The sequence below is a fragment of the Aulonocara stuartgranti genome (genome assembly GCF_965226115.1).
Source record: "Aulonocara stuartgranti genome assembly, chromosome: 3".
Lineage (NCBI taxonomy): Eukaryota > Metazoa > Chordata > Actinopteri > Cichliformes > Cichlidae > Aulonocara > Aulonocara stuartgranti.
In genome coordinates this window covers 9,800,429-9,818,353 of record NC_138941.1, presented here as the reverse complement: position 1 = coordinate 9,818,353, position 17,925 = coordinate 9,800,429, and the positions used below count along the sequence as shown (strand labels likewise).

Sequence of the window (17,925 nt, the reverse complement as noted above, 5' to 3'; positions counted from 1 at the left end):
ATTCATTTCATAGGCTGGTTTGTTGCAATAATGCCAAATAATTAGCAACTCTATAAATAGAAGGTAGTTCTGCATGTTTGTTCTAAGTTTGTGCTATGATCTCAGAGCGCATTGAAAATAAAATTAACAGGCTATAAATAATAATATGAACTTATTTAGAACTTACCTGAATGAAAATACTGGAGCACACCAACAGATATCTGTGGCTGGTAGAGAACTGAATATCAGCTCGTCTCGCAGCTGCTATCCAGGCTAGACGCCTTCTTTTGGTAACATCCAACACATAAGCTCCCTCATGATGTTTCCAGGTGAGGAAACAATGAAAAGAGAGCCTGTTTTCAAGCTTATTCCTTTGTCGGTAGTGCAATCTAACATTACAACCGACCACACAGCAAGCATTTGTTTGGCCTGCTAATATGGCGCCTTGACCAAAAATCCTGGCTACGCCCCATCCCGTAAGATCACGCTCCGGAGCCCTATTAACGTACGGATCTAGAAAGAAGACGCTGCATTTTTAACTCTGAGGGAGATGGAGAATGAGCCTATTTCCAAAACAGTGGAGTGTGTTCCTTTAAGTACTAAATTGTATATATTGTCAAAAACTAAAGTGTACATAGCAGTTGTTGTATCTTGTTTACTGTATCACTGACAGATAATTTCAAAGTCAATGAACGCTACATTATAGTGAGATATTGTGTAATGTGAAATACTGTAAGCAAATGAATAAACAACCTAATTCGTGATAGACCTTTGACTCTGTTTTGTTTGAATCCAACTGTTTTTTGCAGATGTGCATAAAACATGTTACTTTTAGTATTGTTATCATTATCATCATTATTGCACTAAATATATTTTAAATAAAGGATACTTTGATATACATTCTACTGTAAGGTTGGAAATGTATTTTCTTCACCCTAAAATATGTTTTGAAATGTATTTTGGTTTCAAAGAAATATATTTTCAATTTCAAAAATATATTTTTTTGGAGCATCACAAATACAAAATATATTTACCATATATTTGAAATATATTTTGGCCAGGAAAAATGTATTTTTTTACCGTATGGGTTTGCTGCTGCTGACTTTGAAAATCACACCAAACATGGAATCAAATATATCGACTCGGCTTAGACTACAGAGAAGCTCGGCACTGCTCACAAAACTCAAACACAAAAGGCTTTTTAAAGACAACAATCACTTTGACAGACACACAAACACGACTGAGTACAGAGCAGCTGCTGGTTTGAAGCCACAGAAATGTTCAAATGTTTAAACACACTGCAGCATTGCAGCGGTGATGCATTTGTGCTGCTAAGGCCACACACATCAGCTGCCTTACATTTTAGTACCAGTTCATCTCTGACCATGGCAGCACAGTCTTTCCAGTACAGTGATGTTGGTGGGGACAGTGGGGACTGATTGTTCATTGGCTGTAAGCCGGTCACATGGACGTTTAACTGGTGCTTTGGTTGCTCTGTAGTCTGTTGTGCCTGTGAGCTGCTCCTAAAATGAGACAGATTATAATTGTCACCATTCTGTTAATGACTCTTATTATGTGCGCTCTCCTCCACTGTCACACTAAACACATTAAACCTTTATTTTTGTGTAAAGTCAGGATTTATTGGCTCTTCTTAAAAGCGTCACGAAGTGCAAAACTCAGCAAACATTATACAAAAGTAGATTTAGAAGCTGAACAGAACTGAAAACATTTAAAGTGACAGTCAGCACAAATCCAGCTGACATCTCCATCCAACCCAAGTCTTCATTTAAAGTCATTATAACTGTGACACACGTTTGTTACAGTATTAATCCTGCCTGATGCTGCAGGGCCAACATCATGAAACAGGCTCAGCATTTATTTCCATTATGAAACTTTATCATTAAAAACAAACCATTGTTCTGCAGTCGTCCCAGGACTGTCGGTCAAACGTTCTCTCCACATGTTTAAGGCTGAGCTCACTTTATCGTCTGCCTGAAGGAGGGAAGCAGATGTTACTAAACATCACAATAAAACATATGAAATGTGTGCACATGAGGAACGTCTGCACTGTTAAAGCCATGCAAACATCTTCACACATGAAGCAGCAACACCTCTCAGTTTAGCAGCAGCTGGTAAAAGCCACAGTGATCCTGGAGCCTCCCTGAAGGACTCGTTCATCAGTAACTGTCAGGAGGACGATTAAACCTGCTGCACACGTCCTGTAGTTACACACTCGGGAGGAAAGACGACGTCCTCGCTCTGCAACATGATCTGTGTTTCATCCAGGACGCTCAAACACAGACTGGTTTCCAAATATTAGACGCACTGGTTCTTCATGCGTTTCTACCTGAGCACTCAGAGTCATTTCTACAACAGGCCTCCTTCACCTGCTGGTGCCTCTGTTTCTGTGTTTGGCTGTTTCCATCAGTGCCTGATGTTTGTGATCTTTGATCTGTTCTGAAGTCTCTCTTTGTGACACAAATGTTGTTTGGCTTCTTTTGCAAACAAGGCAAAAGAACTTTAATGGATTCATTTGCTGATCTTACTGTTCTGATGCAAAGCCGTCCTTTCAACGCTTTAGAAAGAAAATCAAACAATGTTTTTAAAACTTTCCCAAAATGTAAAAGCTATTAAAACCATAAACTTCTGCTCCTTGATCATGTGATTCTTCTTCTAGACTGTCTGTAATTGTTATTGCTGATTGTCAATAAAGTTGTTTTTTATAAGTTATGTTGTAAAGGAAGCTTGTGGCGAGGGAGGAGGGGCGACTAAAAGCAGGTTCATATAGTGGGAAAGTCCTCAGGTCATGTGAGGATATTTACTGATGCGTCAACACTGTCAGATAAAAGAACGGCTGCTGCATTTGTTCTCCCACAAATAAGTTTGGTGATGAGTAAAAGAATTACAGATGGTGTGGCAGTTTATACTGGGAGCTGGTAGTGATGTTACTGGCTTGAACTGGGTGGAGGACGCACTAATATGGAGGTATGTGGTTTGCTGGGACTCTAGCAGCGTGCTAGTGAGCACAGGTGATATGTCTTCAGACTCTAGGCAACATATTGTTTTTGATATACTTCATTTACTGTATAGAATCAAACACAGAGGGATAGAAGTGGATTTCTTATGGCTCCCTGTGAATATCGGTGTTGATGCAATGAACAGGACGATAAGTTTAAAAAGGTGCAGCAAGAAGAAGTCGTGCAGGTTTGACTATAAAATACAGTGAAAGTGAGGTGAAGAGTATAATGAAGGTAAAGATGAAGGACGAGTGGCAGGCACACTGGGACAGAGACGGGAAAGGCAGATATTATTATACAGAAAACAGTCGTGTAGAAGAAGCTGCAGCAGAGACCAGGATGGAATCTGGAGAGTCAGAGTTGGTCACACAGGCTTGAATAGCACACTTAAAAAGGTAAACATGACACAGGAAGTGTGACTTCTGTGGACCAGAGGAGACGTTTGACGGGTTGTTAGCGTCGTCAGGATGCTGGATGGAAACGCTGTGCCTGATAGGATGATTACAGGCTGGACTTTGTCTTCCTGTTACAGATGGATCCAGGCCCTGGATGACTGCTGGACACACATGACCCACACTAGGCTGCCTTCATCCATCCTTTCCTCCTTCACTGAGACTCAGAGTCAGCATGTATGTATTTATCAGTGATTTGAATCCTTTCATTACAGAGTGAAGTTAAAGTAGACGTGTGAACACACTAATAAACACAAAGGGACACAACTACTACTCCATGATGGAAAGCTGAAGTATTACACAGCTTTATGAACCTCCTGTTATCCTGGTAGACGAGTACAGCAATAAATCTTTTACTTGGACATCTTCTGGCTCCAATAAGCTTTGAAATGTGACCATGAAGTTAGAGACACACTGACTGAAACCCACAGCTGTGACTGTGGATCACATCCACACACAGTGTAGCTGCTGTCTCTGTGTGAGCCTTTGCACTGCTGCTCGCAGCACCGTTATATCACTCAGCGCTCGCTGCTGTTATTGAATCCACTTTTTACTGTCCGTGCAATCAAGCTCCTCTGCAGAGCTAGAAAATATCTTCGAACCAGTTTATGTGTTAGGGGATCCTTTGCAGCTGTGACTGTTGCCTCTGTTTTTGTCCTTTGGTTCCTGGGAGCCTTTTACATTTCCATCAGCAACAAATATCTGAACAGGCTTTATTGTAGGAAATACAGGATTAAATAGTTGTCATTATTTATTAGATGTTGTTAAAGATGATCCGATGCTTGTTTAGTTTAATGCTGTGGCTTCAGTCAGCATCACTGTGCTGTATAGTTTTATTTTTCTGATCCTTCTGTTAAAGTTGCTGAATAAAAGCTGGTTGGTCTGCACCTCACCGCTGCCTCGAGCCTCCTTCTTTAAAGCAGCAGAGGCTCTTCATTCAGGTATCACAGCTCGAGTTGTTCTGCAGGAGACCCAGAGTACTGTCCTTGGTCCATAATGACATTAACTTTGATTCATGTCAACATGAAGCCTGAACGTCTGTGATGAACACACTATCAGCATCACTGACATATTTCATCATTTAAAAACACTTCCTGTCACCGTGGTGGTTACAGTGACATCATGCAGTTTGTGCTTTGACCTCCAGAGGGCGACAAATCAGCACAGACAGAGAGCTCCATTCAAACTTTGCTGCCATCAGGAATAATTCTTCAAATATAATCATCAGTGTTTGAGCAGCTATGATATCAGGGACAATCTAGACATGTGTGACAATACTGAACATGTCACATGACACACCTCAAACATCATGTGATCCACTCTCAGTCTGCACTTTCATTCATGACATCATGAATTTATGATCAGTTTACTCCTGAAATATTCAAATGCTGCAGGGTGAAGAACAACAAAGTGCTGACACATGTTTGTGTTTCAAACAGGAAAACCAGCAGAAATAAATCATCTTTGGACAACATGACAGAGATTAGTGAGTTTCCAAGTTGCACTTGAATGCAGCACAGACAGATTCTGATGTTCGTGGTTGTAAACGTGTCCTCAAACGCCGCTCTGACTCTTTCCTTCCTGCTCAAAGTTCCTCTTTTCTGAACTTGGTGTTTGTGCCTGACGCTGATCGTCTCCGTGTGGAGCTCCGTGTGAAGGTAACGTTAGCAGTGTGTAATGTTTCCTGGCTAACATCAGCTGTGTGCAGCTCAGTTCCAGCACAAATCTGCCGCTCCATAGTTCACGGTAACGGACTCATGAGGTCGACCGTTAAACGCTCTCCCGCCATTTTGTCTGTGTGCGCGGATGTGTACGTTTTTGTTACCACTGTCATCTCATCAATAGCCTATTGGTAAAAGATCTCTGTTCATAGTTTAGTTGGATTTTAAAACTCTGTAGTTGGACAGTTTTATTTTGGACTGATGCTAAAATTCTTGCTGATTGTTTCTGTCGAGGTTTTGTACTTGACATCCCCCATTTTGGATGTGATAAGCTGTAGAGAGTGTGTCCAAAAAGAGAAACCAGAAAGAGAACCTGTTTTATTAATAACCTCTTGCAAATAGAAGAATATGAAAAAAACAACAACAAATAGGATAAAACCTTTAAATTACTTGAATTTTTAAAATCACCATCATCTGTTAACACAAATTTGATCATTTCAAATTTTTGTTTTCATTTTCTCTTCCCAGTTACTTCTTTCTCATTCTCTTCATTCTCCTTGTCACCTTACGTCTCACTCCTTAACTGAAGTTATAGTTCTAACATAAGAAGTCCCACCAACGTCCTTTATTTAATCTCTGTGTTGTCACAGTTATTATCATCAGATCAGACATGAGACCCAGACAACAACATAAGTTTACAAGCTAACATCATGTCAGCTAACATTAGACGATAGCATCATAAACTTTAAATTACTTTGCCTCTGATCAACAGTTTGATTACATTCTCACATCACAAGTTTATTTGCTAAGTGTGAGTCCGCCCACATTAGATCCACTTTTCAGCAGGTGGAATAATTTGTAGTATATAGGTAATACATCAACAATGCTGCCGTGGCTAAGTTAAGAATATTTAAAATGTCATTTCCAAAACTTGCATATGATCTGCAATTTGTAGCAGATCTACTGACTGTCACAGAGCAGCTGGAGCAGTCTCGAATGCAGGTCAGTCCACTGCTGCCCCCTGTGGCCAAGTGCCATAGCTACTGCTGGATGAACTCGTGACACATCTGCACCTGTTTCTATGAACACATTGAGTCTGAGTGGCTGCACTTACACTGGTGCATTCAACATATTGAAAGATAGCAGCAATGTGGATTGTCAAGACTCAAACCAACCGTTGAGCAAAGACAGCAGATCACTTGTTTCTGTTTGTTATACAGCCAGATTTACTCGTGACACACATGTGCAGCTGCTTTATCACCTATTCTGAATTTGTTTCAAGCACAATACATTTGTTACACATGTTGGGATATTGTGTTTGTTTTAAATGTTATATACCTGTGTGGTATGTGACTTGTGTTGCCATGACGCCAGGTCTCTCTTGGAAATGAGATTTTTAATCTCAATGAGATTTTTTTTTTACCTGGATAAATAAAGGACTAATTTGTAACTTTCAGTGTTTTCCGGTCTTCCAAAAGAAAAAAAAACCTTCAACTACATGACATGCAGTTGTGTATTTGTTTTCACCTTATCATACACTTGAAGTTTTACAAATCACCACTTCTTTAGTGAATATCATTTCAGTCTCAGACAATCTCGTTTCTCTTACAGAGGTTGAATGCACCTTCTGCGGATGGCGGTACCACACAGTGTGCGTGGACTTCCCCTGCACAGAAGGCAACTACAAATGCTGTGAATGCTAAATAAACAGAAACAAATGATCCCTGTTGTCTTTGCTTGATGATTGGTTTGAGTCTTGACAATCCACATTGCTGGCGTTGCATCTTTCAATGCCAGCAATGGCAGGTATCAGTGCTCAAAGCTTTTGTGTTTGTTTCCAACAAGTTACCCACCTCGGGAAACAAAAATGTGTTCTTTTACTTGTCAGATGAACATATGAGACACTTTGACTCTTCAGTGCAGTGTGGAGCCTAACAAAGATCTGTTTTGTGTCCCAGCTGATCAGCAGGAGGAGGAGAGTCTGACGGAGCAGCAGAGGAACATTTTCAGCTACTTGGACTCAGCTCAGCCACTACAGAGGAAACAATGAGCTCAACACAGAAGGTGACAGACAGAGCAGGACCATATGACCAAAGATATTTATCACCATATACATTTGAACATTTGCCATAACGATGTAGCTGACGATAGAATTGACACCAGACAAAATACTTTACAGCTGCACAACTTTATTAAAAACCCATCAATGTATTTTCACTGAAACAAGCAGCTGTTGTTTATGTGCATTAAAGTTATATAAAAATGTAACAGTGCAAATGCAAATTCCTCGCTGACAGTTTAACCAAAAGGCGTTTCCAGTGGAAACTGGCCGACACATCCTGAGCATAACCATGTATAATATCCACTAAACTTCAGAAGAGGTTATACAGTCGTGGCCAAAAGGTTTGAGAATTGCATAAATATTGGAACCTGGAGAAGTTGCTGCTTAAGTTTTTATAATAGCATTTTGCCTGCACTCCAGAATGTTATGAGGAGTGATCAGATGAACTGCATCGTCCTTCTTTGCCATGAAAACGAACTTAATCCCCAAAACGCCTTACCACTGCATAGGGCTGCCACAAACGATTATTTTGATAGTCGACTAGTCACCGATTATTTTTGCGATTAGTCGACTAATCAGATCATCATCCATTGGACGTAAAACGTACAGCTTATTGCACCAGCAGCATCTGCTCTTATATAACTATCATTAGCTTACAGCTTTAAGTGTTTAAGGTATGTGCTAACTAAAAATAAAGACAAGATGGTAGTTTATTAAATTTTAATTAAATGTGCAGATTGTTTTGGTGAAGTTTAATAAACTCAGCCAAATTACTCAGGAACAAATAAAATACTGAAAAAAGCCAAACAATAACATTTTTAAGTTTATCTAAGTGACTTATATATCATGTTTAACCTGAGTAGGGCGGTGGGTTTGAAAACGATCTGCCGGGAGTCCGGTGCTCTCATGGCCCCCGGCTAGCTATCGAGCTAGTGGGTAACAGACGTCTCCGAAAACGTCGGAGCGCTTTTGAAAATATGTGATGTCTTGATAAACTGAGCCGATATTTGAGGTTTACACAGCTACATTCTCGCCTGAAAATATGTTAAACGTTTATTTTGTGACCCAGAAAGAATAATAAGAGTAATATTAAAACTAACTAGCTGCCGCCATTGTTGGAAACTGCGCTGGGCCGCGCTATGAATTCTGGGACAGAGCTTCTTCTTCTTCGGGGTTTAACGGCAGCTGGCATCCTTGTACATGCAGTGCTGCCATCTTCTGTTTCAGTCCGTTATTACACTCTTAAATCCTGCTACTTATTCCTGCTTTTGGGATCTTACAAAGCTTCAAACGACGCGTCGACTATTAAATCAGTCGTCGACGATTTTGATAGTCGACGTAATCGTGACTAGTCGACTAATCGTGGCAGCCTTACCACTGCATTTCATTGCTGTCATCAAAGGACCTGCTGAGACCATTTCAGTGATCGTCTTCTTAACTCAGGTCAGAATGTTGGCGAGCACGAGGCTGGAGATCATCATGGCTGTATCCCGATTCAGGTTCTGCAGCTTTAAAGTCCTCAAGGGCCGCAGACTCAAAGACCGCTAAGGCTGAAGTGCGAGGCTCGTAGGTTCGTGAAATGGGACGTCTAACCTCCGTCGCGCTGCCCAGGTTGCCTAGCAACCATGATACTAACAGTTATTTATATATATATATTTATATTATTTCTGAGAGTGTATCATGTAACACTATAGATCAACTTAGCTCAGAATATATAAAGCATATAAACAGTTACAGCAATATGATGCAACAAACACAGCAGCTGCTGATCCAAAATACTCAAAGCTTCATAGAACTGAAACCAACATTTATTTTTAGCTCCATTCTGCTGCTGATACATACTTTAGGTTTTTGAACATTAAACTTGTTGCTGCCTTTCATAGTGTGTAACTTGAAGGCCCTGAGTACTTTCTCCCACACTGAAAACACTGGGATGATCACATTATTTGAACATTACCTAATAAGACTGATTCAGCACAGACAGTTATGTTAAACTTTCCTAGCAGTCCTTCACAAACAGGGAACAGTCTGTCTATTCTCTCCATCTGTCAGCTGCTGCTGGCTCTTCCTCCTCCTCTTCCTCACACACTGCTGAGTTTGTCCTGGTGGATCATCAGGGCTGCAAAGCCTCACAGATGATGTGCAGCAGTGGGTCCCTCAGTCTGTCCTCACTCTGGACACTTGCAGTCGTCACACATGGAAATCAAATGTGTGATAAGCTGCAGGATTCAAACACAAGTGTAACTTATAAACACATGTTCATACTTTTATTCCACAATCAGAGAGAAAGAAACAGAGAGAGAGTGCAGGACAGACAGACAGGTGACAGTCTCAGGTGTACACACTGCTACACAACAGCACCAGAGAAGCAGGGTTTAGTGTTTGTGTTATTACGAGTGTAAACAAGAAGAGTTCCAGATGGTGCAGTGGACACATGTGTGACTGCTGTGATTAAAGCATCTTTCTTTCAGCTTAACGAGTGAACCGTCAGCTCGTTCAAACACACGTTAAAGTGCGTTTGGCTCGACACCACCGAACAGAGGCAGCAATATAACACAGCTAACATTAACAGTGCAGTGAATCCTGCTTGTGCCGTGATGTTCAGGACTGCAAACCGAGCAGCATCACTGACTTTCAGCTTGTTGTGTTTGTGGATATATGACTGACTTTAATTATCCACAAAATCATCACATTCTCTGTCAGATTAAGGTCGACTATTGAACGGCGTATATTTTAAAGGCTTTAAAACCAAGTTAACGCTGAAAGTACAAACATCACTAATGTCACATAACTCTGCCGACAAGGCATAGCTATGGCTATGAAATGCTCTTTGTGTATCACTTCTTCATTATGAAAGATGTCATTAATGCACTAGTAATGTCTCATCTGGAGTATTGTTCAATCATTTGGTCAGCAGCTAATAAGACAGATCTTAACAGACTTCAGTTAGTCCAGAATAAGGCGTCCAGATTAGTGTGAAGATGTTCATACTATACTAATATTGATCAAATGCATAATAACCTTTCTTGGCTTCCTGTACAGGCTAAAATATTCTATGGCTTACTTGTAGTTCTAAAGAAAGCAATTCTGTTAAACACACCACATTTATTCTGCTCAGCTGCAGTATCCAGATGAAATACATCATCATATTACACAGTTTTCAACAAGCTGCAATTTAGTAAATGCTCGAGTTAAAAGTAACGTTTTGTAAAACTGTTATATTTAGAGCAACTTTTAAGTGGAATAAGTTGCCTTAAAAAATTAGAGAATTATTCAAAACTTCAATGAACACTTAAAAGCCGATTTACAGAGCTTTTAGTTGTTGTAAATATTGTAAGACATGATTTGTTTTTGAAATTTGTGTAATGTGCCTCAATGTTATTGATATTATTATTATTATTATTATTATTGATTGCTTATATTTGAACAATTGTGAAACCTCACTGTGGATGTAAGAGTGAAATTATGTGGATATCTTGAATCCACTTTATTGTGTAATATTTTATGTGAGTATTTGACGGAAGATGAGCAACATCTGTTGTGGAAGCTAACGGGGTTCCTTTAGAATAAACAAACATAGGATTTATTATCACTGAATAATTCTGTATAAATCTATACAAATTATAGAAATATGTAATAGGAAACAACAAAATAATCTAAATTATAAAATAATGTGTGTGTGTGTGTGTGTGTGCATGATTTTAGTGTTTGAACAGTCATGAATTATCTTTAACAGCAGGTTGGATGTAATGTGGTAGAACTACCAGCAGGTGGGGATAAGAGACCTTTAAGGTGTTTGGTGCCACGCTCCACCTTCAGGTTTAAAACTAGTGTTAATGGAGTTTGAAGGTTGAGTTTGTTCCACGACTGCATTTCACTCACTGCCTCTGTTTGTATCTCTGTCACTGCAGGACCAACATGGAGCCAGAAGTCAGCGCTCTCAGGAGGCCGACAAACCTCACAGAAGAAAGGGAGAGAAAAAACACACCTGTGACGAGTGTGGGAAGGGTTTTACTGTGAGGGCTAAACTAAAACGGCATCAGGTCATCCACACTGGAGAGAGACCGTTCAGCTGTGACTTGTGTGGAAAGTCTTTTTCCTGGAAGGGTTCCCTAAAAAAACACCAACTCATCCACAGTGGAGTTAAAGCGTACAGCTGTGATCAGTGTGGCAGAGCTTTTACTCACAGTAGCAACTTACAGAGTCATCTAGTTACCCACTCTGGAATTAAGGCATACAGCTGTGACATCTGTGGAAAAACTTTCAGCCAGAGAGGGAACCGAAATACACACCTACGCATTCACACCAGACATGATGTGTACTGCTGTGAACAGTGTGGCAAAGAGTTTATAACTCACACAGACTTACAACAACACATGTTTACCCACACTGAGGAGAGACCTTATCAATGTGACCTGTGTGAGAAGACTTTTAAATCTCCACGTCACCTGAGACGACACCAACAGATCCACACCAGAAAGAGACTCTACAAGTGCAGCTACTGTGAGGTATGTATTTATATTGTTATCTTGTCATTTTAGCCTGACTGTTTGGAACAACTCTGCTCATTAAACTGTGTTAGCATGTTAGCAATTCTACTGCATGGAAAAGCAGCTCTGAGTGATTATTCAGATTTTCCTTTCAGTTATGATTTTAGTATTACTGTAGTATTATGGTGGTAGTATTGTAGTTATTGCAGCCCAGTAAACTGAGTGTGTTAACTGAAACAGTCAAATGTAGTTGGACGTCTGCAGAGATGCTCTTTATTTCAGGCGACGTTCAGGATACAAATGTTGAAGGACTGACTTACACTGTCTTTGTGTCTTTGTTTAGAAGCAGAGCGACACAGATGGATCCAGTTCTCAACCCTGTCATCACTGTGGTGGTGGGAAAGACTTTCATTGTGACCTCTGTGGAAAAACTTTCAGTCAGCAAATTACCCTAAAAGTACATCAACGTAGACACACTGGAGACAAACTGAAATACTGCAAAGAATGTGGGAGAAGCTTCACCACAACAAGTGAGTTAAAACAACATGAACTGATTCACAGTGGGGTTAAAAAGCACCTCTGTGATCAGTGTGGGTCATCCTTCACCACTGCAAGGGACCTTAAATTACACAAACGAGTCCACACAGGAGAGAAACCACACAAGTGCAGACACTGTGACAGAAGCTTCTCACAGTCAGGTAATCGTAACATTCATGAACGTACACACATGGAAGGAAACTACAGCTGTGACCAGTGTGACAAGAGCTTCAGGAATCTCAGTTCATACTCTGCACACAAACGATCCCACGTTACTAATAAACTGTTTCACTGTTACCAATGTGCCCAAACATTCACCTCATTGTCTGCTCTGTGCAAACATCAGCGCGATCACTCAGGGCTGAAATCACTCCCATCACTGGATCACAGTGAATCTGAAGACACAGAAAGATCCTCTGGTTTCTGTGTCAGACTCAAAAAGCTTGAGATCAGGCTCCACAGAGTTCAGATAGAATCATTTAAACTTGTGTTGAACTGAACTGGTTGCTGGGCTGAACTTCTACATAATACAGATCTACATGGGATCTTCTTTTCTGTTGTTTTACTGAGTCAGTTTTGTCCTTTTTTCTCTGTCCTGGTTTTGCTCGTCTGTAAATGATTGAAACTCAGTCAAATAGTTCATTGTTCTCCAGCAAAACGTTTTGGAAACTCATGTTTAACCTTTAAAACTCTGACATGTTTTAGCACACAAGGCTTCATCGGGGAGTTCACTCATGATTGGACCATGAGAACAAAGGTTTTTAGTTCTTTCAAAGAGAGTCTTGGAGATGTTTGATGTTTCTGTTTTTCTGAAACCACCTGAAAGAAAAACTATTTTTCTTGCTTTATGTAGTGTGGAAGTTTTTAATGTTTCTTCATCTGTGATGTTCTTGAATGTGTTCACGTGAAGATGGTACAAATAAACTGTCCTTTCAGCTTTAGCTCCTAATTTATTCATTATTTATGGATGTAGCACAGCAGCCGTCTCTTGATTAACACATGGAGGGCTCGGGATCTGATGGTGTCGTCTCCCTAATTTGCCCACTCAGTAAATCTCACTCATGGCCAAGAAATTGAAATAAACCTTGTTTCCCTGCTGGATAGTGATCCACTGTAACTCTGCTCCTCCTTCCTGTTTAGGATTTCTGTGGCTGAAGTAAAATTCCCTCCATCCATCACTTATCCCAGCTAACCCAAAGTGAAATAAAGTTTTGCTGGTCTTAAAAAAGCATTACAATAATGGGCATTACCAATGCAAACTGAATGATACAGAAGATGAAAGAAGAGACTTTGATCAGTTAATAAAGCTCATGATCTGGATTCATTGTGGCTGCTACACAGATACTTCTGGGTCACTTCTCTCAGTTAGGAACCTTCCTCACCAAACTGACTGTTGGACCACACCCCTGGTTTCATGAGAAATTGTTTCAGCCATGATTTCTCTTCCTGTATTTCAGAGTAAAGACTGAAGTGACAAATGGAAGCATGTTTAAAAAACACAATGTGAGAGAGACGTTGAGGTCCTTAGAAGTTACCCTGGGTTTTTCTGTCACCCTGCTAGATGTTACACACCTTGTTATTGGACTGATTTCTACTGCTGGACTACTCCTGCGGAGAGTATTGAGCTGTTATTGAGCTGCACATACGTTACGACCTGCTTAAGTTCGAGGTCACAGCGTCTGTAGAGCAGCTGGAACATAATGAAGTCTACAAGGTTAAAGTTTTCTCTTCAGTTATTGTTCTTTCTGCTGCTTGGTTTGATGGATCTGAGAGCTTTTGTTTTTATTATTGTTGTTATAATTATCATTAATATTTTACTCTCTAGAAGCTTTAAAATAGTGTTTGTGTTTGAAAAAATTGATTTAAGAATTGAACAGAAACATCTGTCCTTCTGAAAATCTCCCAAAGGCACGGAGACAAAGTCAAAGGATGCAACCTGTAACTTTCTCTTCCTTCATGTCAGGACCATCATCCATGATTTATATAAAATGCATATAGCAACAGTAGCACTTTAGTTTGGACTTTATGATTTCTGTAACTGGAAAATATTATTTTGTTTAAAGACAGAAGTGACCGCATAGTTGCAACATCAAAGGGAAATATTAATTAATTAGCATCAAGTATATTTGTTGCTTAAGCGTTTGCACTATAACTTAAGTAGGATTATAACTTTTAAGGAAGGAAAGATTTCAGATATTTAGTTCACTGTTTCAGTTATTTTATATGAAATTAAAACATTTACGTTGGTCAAATATGATGCTCTAAATCAAATAAAAGTTTGAAAATAAATGATGTATTTTTAAATGCTGCAACAAATGTTCACAAAAAGTAACTATAATTAAAACCAGTTAAACAAAATCAAATGTTTGAATCATGCTTAACCAAATGCCAGGCTGGAGAGCTGAACCTAAAGTATACGTAGAAAGATTTCAACATCTGAGCAGTTTTTAATGTTTTTATCACATATAAATGTCACAGCAGTGGGTCCTGGCCCAATGCTTTGTGTTTTTGGTTTTCTTTGACTCTTGTTTTTCTTGGTTTTTGTTCTTCTTATTTATCAGGCTCTCAGTAATCTTAGTTCTCCCTCCCTCAGTGTTCATTTCAGCCTGTGTTTAGTTTCTGTTCCCGTGTCCCACGTTTCATCGTTTCATGTCGAGTCAGCCCTGTCTCTCTGTTTCCTGTGTCTCCCCAGTCAGCCCCGCCTCCCTCGGGCACTCATGTGTGATACAGAGTAAGAAACCTGACTACATTTGCTACACTCTCTTTATTACCTGTTACTTTAAAATTCATACACTAATTATGTCTGCCCATCTCTCTAATGTGAAGGTCAAAGGTCAACATCCCAGTGACATAAGAATAATCCCAAAGGGGCAAAGGCAGCGGTTAATTTAGCACATTTAGCATTAAGGGTACAGCAAGGATATACTTTTACTTATTGCGGCAGGGGTGTGGTCTCTGGCCTGCTGCAGTGGAGGCTGGTGGCGGGACGTTGGACGGCACAGGTGAGGGTGATGGCGCTCATGACTCTCCCCTTTATAGTGACGGAGGAGACTGGCGTGGGCGAAGCGTGTAGTGGAGGAAGCCGAGGAGAGAGCTGGTTTCTGGCTACAAAGACGGCGTCAAACCAGAAAAGATTGCTCGTGGTCAAATAATGTGTCAATCACCTGTGAATCAAACTGTGTGTGGCTCAGTTCATGTCACAGTGTTGTTTAGTATATCTTCACTTGTCTCACTCTCCTTCTGTTCTGTCCATCAGGACGATCCTCAGCGCTTACACAGATCCTCCATCGATGTTTTGGATCCAATCAGTGATCAGTTCTACGAGGAGGCCTGGATGTTCACCAGCGCTCGCTACACCTCCATCTACCAGAAGGTGAGTGTACTCCTTTGTACTCAGATTAACATTTTACTTCTTAAAATACATTTTCATATATGAGCTTTCTATTATTTCATGGGCCATTTAATCAATATTAAAATTACAAGCATATCAACAAAGGTGAAGCTGGTTTTTTCCACTTGCTGTCACACAGTCATGGAGGAATACAATAAATACATAATCAGTCATAGATCCTGAACAATGACATTAAAAGAAAGTCTGTGGCTCTAAAAACTAAACAGTATAAAGACATGCTCCAAGCTGCTGTTTCTCTCCTACTCCTCTAGGTTTTCCACTGTCGGCCATCCAGCGATGCTGGAGGGCTACCTGGCCAATGCTGGCCTCCACAAAGAGGTCCCGGCTCGGAGGAGCTGAAGAAGATCCTTGCCTTCCTCGTCAGTTTCCTCTTCAGTTCCTATCCCAACAAAACCTTCTTGCACCTATTAGCTCCAAAGAGGCTATGGTGCCCGTGGAGGTCTGGACCTGAGGCCTGTGCTCATCACGTGGATAGAAAACACTCTGACACCATTCTGGAGGTCTGATGGGACTCTGACCAAAACACAGATGAAATAAAACTTGTGCTGGAGCTTTTAAAATGACTTTTTCACCTCATAGATTAATGCTCATGATTGCATGTTAGCAAGACAGCATCTCCCCAAGGTGAAACTCTCAGGAGACATTTACTCTTAAACTGTAATCTGGTTGAGACTACTTGAGGAGATCTTAGTAGCGAGTATGTGGATTTAGTCTCTTCACCAACAGCAGACAGACCCATGCCAAGAAAGCAGACATGTTCTCAAAGAAAGCCGAGAGCAGAGATTGGAAAAAGCTAAAAAGAAAAAGCTGCAGCTTCAGACGACTATCTGCCTGTAAGGCTGAAAAAGTCCAGTTACGCTCTATTTTGGAAAAGCTCCCAGTTTTGGTAACCTGGACTTTTATTTCCCCTCTTCTGCTACAGATGTTGACTGTGACCTCAGAGGCCAACTGGACCACACAGCTGCAGCAGGAGTGAGGGAGAGGAGTCTTCATCCAGCTTCAAAGAAAACATCCAGGTAAAGTGACGTGGATCAGCGGATAAAGCCGTCTCCACTTTCAAAGGAGATCCTCTGAGAGAGAGACTCTCTGAGCCATTTTAGCCTCAAATTATAGGACTTTATAGTACAGCAACACTTTTAAAGGACAAAAATAAGATAAACTGTGACTGTAATACAAACAAAGTATTGCATGTGTTTTTAAAAGTGTTCCTCCGATGGGCAGGATATCACTATTAGACTGTCCCACCAGCCAACTTCAACAAGAGACCACAGCAGCATTGAGTGATCAGCACAGATGTTCCTCTAACACTCAGCATCTGATCCCTGTTGGTCTGTGTGCTTCTGCTTTTGCTCAGTTAGAAACCCTGCAGCAACCCGACCCAAAACTGTGTCTTCTTGTTGGCCTCAACGTTGAAGTGTCAAACGTCCAACATCTGGAAAGGAAACCACGCCAGTGTACTGTGATGTTTCACCAACATGTGGCAGACGCTGGTCCTGCCTTTCATGCTGACATCAGCAGAGAGCCCCGCCTACCTCAAAGCCTCCCCTGTCATGTATTGATCAGGATGATTATGAAGATGAGCGAGTGCAAATAAGACTGTAAAAATCCACGAGCAGAATGTTTGGATGCTTTCTAATGATTCATGAATATCATGAGAGTGTTTGTGTGTTTTGTCTTTTCTTTGCTGACGTTTGTTACTAACAAAGACAATTTACGCTCTGTGTGTGTTTTCATCCTTACCAGCCGCACTCTAACTGCAATGAAGGAAACAAACTGTAGAAATGGTCGACTCAGTGACTTCATAAAATATTGAAGTGGTTCAGGTAGAGCCAGTTTTTAAATGACCATGAACACTGAGCGTATTGTATCTGTACAGCATGTTTTTCTATTAGACAGATTTGTAACAGAGGCCTTGCTCTCAGTAAGTTTGAAATCCTTTTCTGATTTCTTTTGTAATCTCTGATCTTTGTGTATCCTGCTCAGTTTGCATGCTGCCTGTAGGAGTTTCTGTCTTTGTATTTGAAGAGAATTCATTGAATATACTCAGCTGCTTCCCTTTGGTGCCTCACACATCACTGAAGTTTTTCAGTGTCCAGTTATTTGTTTTTAATAGCTGTTTGAATTCTCTGTATGTTTGACCCTGTAGACTGTTTAATGGACTGCTCGTCTTCCTGTTTGTAACCACTGCCTGTTTAGGACTAAAGATTTGGATTTTTGACTTTAACACAGCCTCTGCGTGTCGTCCCTTTGTGTCCTCGTCCTCTGTGTCACAGATGTTTCCATGATAATAACACAGCTTTCCCACAGTGGCTTGC

General features: G+C 40.5%; 1 protein-coding gene and 2 long non-coding RNA genes across 8 annotated transcripts in view; 2 read left to right on the top strand and 1 right to left on the bottom strand.

Annotated features, from left to right (window-relative positions):
• Positions 1-17,925, top strand: part of LOC309702529 — a 103,632-nt gene that overhangs the window by 80,263 nt on the left and 5,444 nt on the right. The gene's annotated exons all lie outside the window — the stretch shown is intronic.
• Positions 1-17,925, bottom strand: part of LOC309702449 — a 71,513-nt gene that overhangs the window by 50,146 nt on the left and 3,442 nt on the right. The window lies entirely within an intron of this gene.
• Positions 4,859-17,228, top strand: LOC309702322 (uncharacterized protein). 6 transcript variants are annotated; one of them, XM_082526990.1, is made up of 8 exons: positions 4,859-5,106; positions 7,068-7,173; positions 11,083-11,679; positions 12,005-12,191; positions 15,455-15,571; positions 15,862-16,110; positions 16,533-16,626; positions 16,969-17,228. In XM_082526990.1, exons 2-5 carry the CDS (start codon positions 7,156-7,158, stop codon positions 15,508-15,510), a joined length of 858 nt encoding a protein of 285 aa, XP_082383116.1. In that variant the 5' UTR covers positions 4,859-5,106; positions 7,068-7,155; the 3' UTR covers positions 15,511-15,571; positions 15,862-16,110; positions 16,533-16,626; positions 16,969-17,228. The 6 variants fall into 6 exon arrangements, 4 of the variants coding, with proteins under 4 accessions (XP_082383116.1, XP_082383114.1, XP_082383115.1 ...); XM_082526988.1 differs by having other exon boundaries at positions 16,965-17,228; XM_082526989.1 differs by lacking the exon at positions 15,862-16,110 and having other exon boundaries at positions 16,965-17,228.